We start from the raw sequence: 10,237 nt of genomic DNA, 5'->3' as shown, positions 1-10,237 counted from the left end.
CACGCTTTTCTAATTCGTGTGAACAATGAAAGTGAATACTTTAGTTACGTTTTGCGAGCAAACACTTTTGGTGGGCGGATTGGTTGCGGTACGGCATGGGATCGATGGATTTTTCGGATTTTACTGGAACTACACGCAGCTTCGCGATGCTTTAGGTAATGTGAGGATGCGGAATTCAGATTGGTAACCTCTCAGAGCAGTATTACCTTAAAACTCTGGAATTGTATGGTGGAATCGCCGGTGTTTCATTGCACTATTCGCTCAATCGCAAAGTGATGAGATGAAGGATCAGGGTAAGGATCCGTATCTGGTACGAATATATCGAGGTAATGATACGTTTGTATTTTCTTTCATACAAGCATAGCATTCATATTCATACAAGCCGACGATTGAATTTGAAAAATAAATAGAATATTTGCATCTCAGAAAATCAAACCTCAAATCGTTATCTCTATTGGTTTGTTACATTACAGGTTCGTTCGACGAAAGAAAACTTTCAAATGTTGTTTTAAAAGTTCCGATTTTCTTTGCTGTGGTTATAATTTCATGTGCAGCTGAGTAAGCATCATGAGTACTCAAACGATCGTTGTGTGAGACTAATATGCACGCCGCAAAAGCTTTGATATTGTTCAGCATCAACCGAAGGAAACTATACGGTTTCTGCTCATGCCTCGTGCCTTCTACGAGATGATTGCGGCTTGGGGAACTCCGTAGAGAAGGGGAAGTCTAGCTCGATACGTCGGGGCTCCGAGCGAAATCTATTATCAGCACTGATACCCCCAGTTTTTGTTAGTTCTGCACTAGTTGGCTCCAATCAAGGACCACGGTTTTGTTTCCCTATGCCCGATAAGGAGTTCCATGAGAGTCGTTCAGCAAGGAGGGAGTTGTACCAATATTGTTTATTCATACTTTACACATTGTAAAAGTGAATATATCCATAGTGGTAACATATAATAATAATTAAATTCTATTAGTAGCTTAATTACGCTCAGATGTTTACAGCAGATTATTTAATTACTATTGACTATTTCATAGTTTGTACACTACAATTGCTGGTTTTAATAGAAGAATTAATTGCTAAAATTGATTTGCTTTGCTGCTTGGTGGAATGAAAACCAAACCTTATGGTTAAATGAAAAAAGATGGAAATCTTCTAGGTGAGAAATTCACACTTAGTGCATTCCTCACAAAAGGGTTGTACCTGCCCAATGTAACATGTAATTGGTGTGACTATAGAAAATAAATATAAATGTAATTCCTGCGCAATGGAAAATGACCACTAAAATGTGTAAAACATCCATTACGCTCATTTTAATGATTAATCATTCCACAGGAAGAACTATCGTTTCGTTATGTGCGCCATCGTTCGAACATTGGTACACTCGTTTGCCATGGTTGCAGTAGACTTTCTTCAGTTTCTCTTTTTTCATAAACGATATGCGGTAGGTGACGAACCCATGCTTTTGTAGTGTACCATGCGTTTATCGCACATTTCATATACTCCTTGGGGTACGTGCAAATCTATAGTTTGCTACTGCCAAATGATATCGGTCTCCTATACTGCGCAGAGTAATATGTTCCGACTTCTCGAATAGAGGCACTGCACTGACCAATTCTAGAAATTGACTGAACCAGTTTTCTACATACCGTCGATGAGGCAAGTGTTATAGTGATTGTACTAAAATTGTGCTAGGATGTGCAGTTCCTCCGTTATTCGTAGTTTAAGTATTGAAACTGATTGATTTTGGTCTAAATATTGAAACTGAGTGACTTGAAATGCTGTTTGGTTCTTTGATTACAATTAATTAAAACGATAACACACGATTTGAACATAGTGAGCTAGTAAGATTGGATTATTAGGAGTTTTTCTCTTCGTTTTGGGGGAACGAATGAAACAAAGTAGTGTTATATGTGCCAACATCTGCCTCAAATAGTGTGAATGAATGATTCAATGTAGCAAAATCAATCAAATTTTACGGTGTGACTCTGTGCAGTGCAGAATCGACGCCAGAGAAGTAAAAGACTTTGACAAATTAGTCTTTTGAACGGCGAAAACATGGTGCGAGTAGTGGTTTGGTTTTCTCTCGTTATTGTCGTTATGATCCAAATGCTGGGAGCAAAAGGTAAAGTTTATGTTATAATATTGTGGACGATGTGATGTAGTTGGAATGTTATTGAAGCTTGAATGATTTACAATCCGAAATCACTTTTCATTTTACGCGATCATGGTTTTTGTTGCTCAAATCTTTTTAATGCCGATTGTTTAGAATATATGCATTTGTAAATGGCAAAAACTTTAGTTGATTCACTTTTTTAAGAAAAAAGGCTAGACATTTTTGTTTCCTTTTTGTTATTATTGCTCAATATTGATCTTTGTAGTGGAATGGGAGACAGTTTGGTGCTCCGGTTTTTTATGTTCGTTCTGCGCTTGTTTCTCGATAAAGCGAATCATGATCTCTTTGGAAACTTCACCGTCGATCAAAGAACATCCACCGCATTTCTTCTACATTGGCGAGTACAATCTCTGACCACCATTTGTTCTTTGTGGATAGTAGGGTTGCCTTAGCTCTTGTATTATTCCATAAGCCGTATTATAATGCAAAGCGGTAAGCATTCTGGATTGGAACCAAACAATTTGCTGGAATTGGATTTAACATTCGAAATTTTCATTAAGCACAATTAAGCTATCTATAACGCAATACACATTCAATTTGGCAGCATTGCGAAGTTTGTGGTTTAGCATTCGGCAAAGTTACACACTGTATGCCGGAAGGTTTTACATCCATTTGGGTTGCAAACTATGGTAGAAGGATCGATATCTTCAAATACTTCGATATCTTCGCCTTGGTATCCGTGCTACTCGGTGATGGTGACGCTGTGTCGCGTTTTGTGCAGGACGCCACGCTACCGTTTCTGTAGCCATTCGTGCCGCTGGCCTCGTCAAGACGACCGTCCCATTTTTTCCGAGGCGAGTTCCAAGACCATTCTGGTCCAACCAGTCATGCACGGCGATGTTTGCCGCCTTTGCAGACCTGATGCCTCGCCCCTCCCCCCCCTGGGAGGATACACCATGTTATGTGATCCTGGGTTTTAAATAATTCGATAAGGGGATCAAAATCATTAGTCCATTAGTTTGCACGAAGTACATGTCCTTTCATTTTACTTCTAGTTGATAGTGAAATTTTCGTTGTCGAAGATTACGAACCAGAACTAGTACCACCCGATGAAACAACAAATTTAACTGTGGGTTATGTAGTGCTTGAGTTGGGGATAACGTGGAACATTACCTGTACATCTGATAAACGCATTATGTGGACGTATTATGAGCCATCGTATGAATGGGTATGAAAATAGATTTAGATTGATGCTAATGGAAATACTTGTTACATTTACCATTTGAATTAATTTACAGAAACCAGATGTCACCATCACAAACATCGAATTGGAAAATGTTTATAGACCGTGCAGAAGCGTACTACAAATTAGAAACACATCAGCTGCAAGTGTTGGTCGGTATTATTGCGTTAATTCTGAGGCTTGGCCAGAGCAACAGAAAGTACTGTTAGATGCGTTGGTAACCGAAAACTCGGCAGTTACTATATATGTGTACGTGAAGGATCCATATCAGCCTTTGATACCTCTAAAAGGGGGGCTGACGTTCATTGTTTATCCTCATGAAAACGTTACTTTTCCCTGCAAACCATCACAGCCTGGCATGAACCCAGAATTATGTGTCGAAAACGATGTAAGTATGGGAGGTCTATTGTGTCTATTGCAACTCACAACATCAGCCGCTTTGTTTCTTGTATTATTCAGAACTGTTACCCTATCACTGATCCAACCAAAGGATTTATACTGCATTATAAAGTGTTCAAATTAAAGAAATTATCACTCACCTGCGATTTTAACAAAAATACAATCTACAATATGTCCTTATTTGTGGGTAAGTGTATGGTCATTAGATTTGATTCCGAGGATATTTTTCACATTCACTCCAGATAGATTTGAGTATAAACGATTAGAACGGTTATAACTAAACAAATACATCATTTGATAGCTGATAGGCGCAAACTGCTGGTGCCTTTTATGAAAGGCAATGATACAAGGGTTGGATTCCTAGGAGAGGCCATCATACTGAGTTGCAGCTTCCTGTATGAATGGCATGTTCCTGAGATAAGGTGGAAAGTTCCTCCAGACAGTCGACACATCAGAAAGGTAACTTTCAAAGCATTCGTTTATGTCTTTCACTAGTGACGGCACTTTCATGTGGAAATTTCAGGATGAAAGAATTCGAATTAGTCGCCTAGATGTGATGAAGAACTCGACGGAAACTGATGAGTATCTTGCTATACAGGAGCTTCGTATAGAACAGGCTTCATACCAGGACGACGGAAACTATCGGTGCGAAGTGTCAACAGATGACAACTTTTTGTATGATAGTTACAATTTGTACGTTCGTCAATCTGGTAAAGACTACGTGAAGCTCATGGAGAAGACTAATACCGGAATTATTAACTGGAAGCCAATCGAAAGCAATTCAACACTACCTATTGAAATATCCGTACAGTATCGATCATATCCGCGAAATGTTTCTTATACGTGGTACAAAAATAACGAGGAATTAAAAATCAATGAGACTCAAGACCCGAAATACGTATTGAAGAAATCCATATACAATAACGAAGAATTAAATATCAATGAAACTCGCGAGTCTAGATATGTGTTGAAGAAATCGAAATACAATATCAAACTGACGATACACGAACCGACGGTCCATGATACGGATTTCTATAGCGTTGTTGTCAATGCCGGAGACGCGTCTAAACGTTGCAATGTTTCGGTTTTCGCGTATGGTAAGTTCTAAGCTGTTGATTTATGTATAGAATGTACTAGTGATACAAAGTTTTTGGTTTTACAGCTAAACCTACAGTGCAGCTGACTAGCATTGAAGCTGGACCTAACGCGACTGTTCAATATGTATGTAGCAGTACAGGGTATCCATTGCCAGAGATACAGCTGTGGTTTAAACCTTGCAATGATACCCCTTGGCAAAACTGTTCGATAGAGGAGATACTGACAACAGGATGGAATGAGGTAAAAATTAAATAATATTGCATGGGGAGTTGTTGCACTTATACTCATACTTATTCTTATGTACTGATGTACTGATTCTATTTAATTATTGGCATAGACCGAGAACGAGCGGAAAGATACGTTGATTTCAACGGATCGCTCCTACACCAGAATAGCCAACCAGTCAGGAGTTGTCTACTGTGCTGCTCAAAATTCGGAAGGAAATGTAACTGCGCGAGCCGATTTGCTTATTAGCAATATTATAAACGAGAGAGTTGTTTTGAAGCGCATACAGCCTCTAACGATAGCTACTGTCGGAGATAACGTAACGATTTCCTGTTTATCTGTAGTTTACTATTATACTAATGAGACATATTTTGAGTACAAAGGTAAAAAGCTAATCAAATCTGATCGAATTTGGGCTTCAGATGTCAGTTACATTGGAAATCCATCGTACGTCTGGGAGACAAATTTCACCATAATCAATGCCAATTTAAAAGATGCTGGTAACATTTCATGTTTTGTGACGAATAGAAATGGAACAGTCGAACGTAAAGATTTCAATTTGACAATTGACACTCCAAGTGAAGCGACAATAGATAGTAACTTCGATATTGAAAGTCAGTCAGTTGATTTGAATACCACCCTTGTTCTCGAATGCCTTATCGGTGGAGTTCCTGAGCCCCAAGTCAGATGGTTCAAGAAGAATGTTTCAGATCACGAAGAACTAATTCCAGATAAGAACAACATGAACATAACTATATTGAAGCAAAAGGGTAAAAGTATACTACAAATCGAGAGTATGCAGGAAAACAATACTGGAACGTATAGATGTGAAGCAGAGAACAAAATGGGCACGGTTTCAAAGCGCTGGATGGTTACCATACGCCGTGAGTTTAAAATTTTTTGATTCAAGGTCAATGGAAGTGATCTTATTCTACGGTTTTCCCTTCTCTTTCCAGCTACCTGGCTAAAAGATTTTATGATATTTTCCATCGTGTCTCTGTTGCTTCTGTTGATTGCTGCCATTGTACTGTTTATCCATTTCTATTATAAGAAGAAAAAGGAAGTAGAAGCCATGAAGGAGGCCGGTTTGGCATACTTTGAGGAAGGAAATCTAGACTGTTATAATCCTGCCTTGGCGTTAAACGAACAAGCCGATCTCCTGCCATACAATGCTGATTATGAGTTTCCAATGGAGAGCATTGAGCTTCTAGAACAGCTTGGCTCTGGTGCTTATGGTGTGGTCATGAAAGCAAAGGCCATTGGTATAAAGGAACACGAGAATGCAACAACTGTTGCTGTGAAGATGATAAAGAAGCAGGCCGATAACGAGGCAATCCTGGCGCTTGTTACGGAGCTCAAGATAATGATTCACTTAGGTCAGCATGTGAATGTCGTCAACTTACTTGGAGCAGTCACGAAAAATATAAGCAAACGTAAGTCAACTACATAATCTCGAACACAGTCATGCAGTTAGTGATAATAACTCCTTTTATCATTAGGAAAACTCATGGTTATCGTCGAATTCTGCCCACTAGGCAGTGTTCAAGACTTTTTACTGAAATGTCGTCCACACTTTATCGATCAAATCGTACCCGAAACGGGAGAGATAAATCGTCTTCGTCGATCAGAGTCTGGTAACTTATACAACAGGTAAGCCAATTGCATACTGAGATAAGCTATAACACTATGTCACTGGAATCATTTATTCCCATATTGATTTTTTTTCCTTCTATTTAATTGATTCGGAATCATTCTGTCCAATTTGTATTAATCTATCCAGTCATGGATTAAAATATGTGAAACTGTACTTCGGAACCGGAAACCGGAAGAACACGGTTGAAACGCGGGATGATGCGCATGGCGAATCGTCCCAAGAAGAGTATCCGAGAAAGCGATCATCTGGTGGGAAAGTGGAGAGCTCGTCTGATTTGCAGTATCCACCTACGGATGAGCCCAAGAATACAAAAGGTTTGGTAATTTCGATGAAGACGTCCGAATGCGCTGTGGAGTATATCAACATGGATAAACGCAATGAAGGTTTAGAGCCTACCGTAGTAATAAAAACTGAGGAGCCAGAACGAACCGTCAACACAACTGATCTGCTTTGTTGGGCTGCTCAAGTCGCAAGTGGAATGGAGTATCTGGCTTCGCGAAACGTGCTCCATGGTGATCTTGCTGCCCGAAATGTGCTTCTGTGCCACGACAACGTAGTGAAGATATGCGATTTTGGTCTTGCACGATCGATGTATAAATGCGATAAATACAAGAAGAAGAACGAGGCACTGTTGCCATTCAAATGGCTTGCGCTCGAATGTATAAGCGATCATGTGTTCAGCACGTTTTCAGATATTTGGGCTTATGGTGTCTTCTTATGGGAGCTATTTTCTCTGGCCAAAGCACCGTATCCAGGAATGGACGCGAATGAAGAGCTGTACAATAAGCTATTGGAAGGCTATCGCTTAGAAAAGCCACGTTATGCAAACCAGGACATTTACGATATCATGCTTCCGTGTTGGAATGAAACGCCAGATTCTCGACCATCATTTCAAGAGCTGAAGAACCAATTCAATTCGATGTTACCAGACGACATTCGAGATGTAAGTAGCTTAGAAGGGTTGGTTAGATCATCTTTCTAATTTCTCATCCTTGTAGCACTTATCGAAACTTAACGACCCATACGTAGCGTTGAATGCGGAGAAAATTAAGCGAGGTGTCAAAGACTATTTGGCCAACATCGGTGCTTCAGATAAAGTGGCGTCTTCTGTTCCAGATTATGTGAATGTCCCGGCATCTACGGATACTGCTGGTAAGAGAATATTTTTTCCGCTCGTAACACATTGGATTTACTGATATTGACACACAAATTGTGATCTGTTTCCAGATGTTCAGCAGCATAATTATGAAAATAACCTCAACTTTACATGCAATCAGGCGAAAAAATCCAGTGAAAGCAGAAAAAATAGTATGACACGAGAAATGATTGAGCTACCAACGAGATGTGAGATGGTTAGCAAAGAATGTGAGGAAATGTCTACGATTTCACCAAGTTGTAGACCAATAAGCAACAATAATCCCGATTCTATAGAATCAGATGACTCTGATCATGACGAAGCTGAGTCATCCAAATTATGTCCTTTGTATGCCGTCAGTAATCCTGGTTACACCTTATTTACCAAAGATGATGGTCTCTTGTAAAATGCTTAATTGCAAAAGAGGGAAGAGACTTAGTGAAGTACAGAATAACTAATCTTTTTGTGACAATATGATCTATTCTCTTTTAAAAGATTTTTTTTCTTATTTTCTGATGCATGACACAATTAAACTCGTGGTGTAACTTGCAATTTGGACTTACGAAAGTATACGTCGGTTTTCTCTGCCAATCAATTACGCAATGGTTTTAAAAAAATCAATTGAATCCAATTGAAAATCTATTTCCAAAACCAGAATTGAAAATCTCACATGAAATTTTTAATTTCTTTCCATCCTTCTTTATACCTAAATTGAACGTTGAAGGTTAATCTTTTCAGTAAACTCTTACATTGAATATAGGCTTAAACCGGCATTAAATTAATAATTTCTCTTATGTTGCTGTACAGCGGAATGAGATACCCAGTAATTGAATCGTACTTTACGTGTGCATTATCCTTCCTCACATGAACACAATACTTTTGTGTTATCTTGTTGTTTATCGTTTGTAAAAAGCAAACGATTCCTGAGCAATTAGCTGCTAAATGAATGTCATGTCAATGTTTATCATTATATTAAAAAATATTTTTGTGAATTCGCACTATTGTGAAGAGAATAAATGACCAAGAAGCACGAAGCTGGATCTACATTATGCGCCTCTGAGAACCTGTGCAAAAATGGAAAATAAATCAAAATGATGAGGCGTCCTGCGCTCGAAAGAAAAATTACAGGCAGCAACACGCATCTCTCGTCGGTGAAAAAGTTATTTTTAGGAGGCCAAGATCGTACGTTAGTTGTAGCTCATGGTAAGTACATAAACTCCAGTTTAAAAAAAATTAATGCTGAGCTACATTAGTTCAATACTACTAATATTCATAAATGTATCAGTAATGAGTTCTATTGGGCTGTATATTCGGATCGGGATGAGTTGTTGTGAGGGATTGTTATTGGATGCATAACCCAATGATTTATGGCTGTTTCGTTTGTTTCAAGGATGTACAAAAAGACCACAAATCATGAATTAGGCACACTGGGAACACTGCGAAATGAAAAATATTATGAATATTAAAAACATCGCCACTAATGTAAAAGTAATCATTCTACAGTAGCTAGGGAAACTGCTGTATCCAATAACAATAACGAGCGATCGTCAAATTGCGTAGATAGTGCACCAATGACTTGCTTGGGGAGTGATAAGATGGCCTTACAAGCATGACTGTAAAGGTTCGAGATGGAAATATGATTCATTATGTGTTTTACCCTTGCTGCCATGATCGTCACAGTTCACCATTGTGCTTCCCTACAGTTCTACATTTTTTCTTTCTGTTTTTGGTTTAGAGAAACTGTATTTCGATAGTTGGAAAATTTATATTAGTCAACACATGCTTGTCGCTCGTGCTTCTGGCGTCACATAAATTGCCTTTCGAAAGTCGCATTGCCAGTGTTGTATGGACATTTGAAGTAAGCAGTTCGGAATTATGAGTGTTTCAAAGGAGTGACAATCAGGTATAAAGAGAATCGTATTGAAAAAACTACATTAAAAAAATACTCTTCACAGTGTCAATTATCGCATGTTTTGTGTTTTCAGCTTAATCTTCTATTTTTAAAAAAAAATGTCGGATAACATGATCTGAACAGGAGTTTTTTTGGATCGAGAAGGTACAACCTCTAATTGCAGGCCTGTATGGTTGTTGGAAACATATTGATCGTAAGGATGGTTAAGACCTTGACTATTGTGTTGGTTGTAACGTTTCTGTGCGTTCTTTACATAGAACAGAGTGAATGTCAGTCGACAAACGGTAAGTATTCTGATTCAGAATTGGCATTAATCGCTTAGTAAATTTAGTGTTCCTTATTTAGCACGCAGTCGTATAATGTGTGAACAATCGGTATAATTAAAGCTCTCCTTTGTTAATAATGGTACGATTGCAATACTGAGCGAACAAATTCGAGGGTGTAGCGAGCGAGAGCC

The 10,237-nt window shown here is 38.7% G+C and overlaps 1 protein-coding gene across 1 annotated transcript; it reads left to right on the top strand.

Moving 5' to 3' along the window:
* The first annotated feature begins 2,045 nt into the window (after positions 1–2,045).
* LOC126575782 (vascular endothelial growth factor receptor kdr-like) lies at positions 2,046–8,274 on the top strand. The gene is made up of 14 exons (XM_050236652.1): positions 2,046–2,123; positions 3,170–3,342; positions 3,413–3,745; positions 3,817–3,943; positions 4,058–4,215; positions 4,280–4,654; positions 4,712–4,853; positions 4,919–5,094; positions 5,192–5,963; positions 6,036–6,512; positions 6,579–6,729; positions 6,860–7,676; positions 7,732–7,885; positions 7,961–8,274. Exons 1-14 carry the CDS (start codon positions 2,057–2,059, stop codon positions 8,272–8,274), a joined length of 4,236 nt encoding a protein of 1,411 aa, XP_050092609.1. The 5' UTR covers positions 2,046–2,056.
* The last annotated feature ends 1,963 nt before the right edge of the window (positions 8,275–10,237 follow it).

The sequence above is a fragment of the Anopheles aquasalis genome, chromosome 2 (genome assembly GCF_943734665.1).
Source record: "Anopheles aquasalis chromosome 2, idAnoAquaMG_Q_19, whole genome shotgun sequence".
Classification (NCBI taxonomy): Eukaryota; Metazoa; Arthropoda; class Insecta; order Diptera; family Culicidae; genus Anopheles; species Anopheles aquasalis.
The sequence above is the reverse complement of the archived record's forward strand: the minus strand, read 5'-3'. Positions and strand labels throughout refer to the sequence as shown.

Bases quoted from the DNA above. Each gene is read 5' to 3' on its own strand.
- LOC126575782 (XM_050236652.1), top strand. From the start codon at position 2,057: ATGGTGCGAGTAGTGGTTTGGTTTTCTCTCGTTATTGTCGTTATGATC. The intron at 4,216-4,279 runs GTAACTTTCAAA...TGGAAATTTCAG, and splicing joins ACAGTCGACACATCAGAAAG to GATGAAAGAATTCGAATTAG. The intron at 6,730-6,859 runs GTAAGCCAATTG...TAATCTATCCAG, and splicing joins TCTGGTAACTTATACAACAG to TCATGGATTAAAATATGTGA.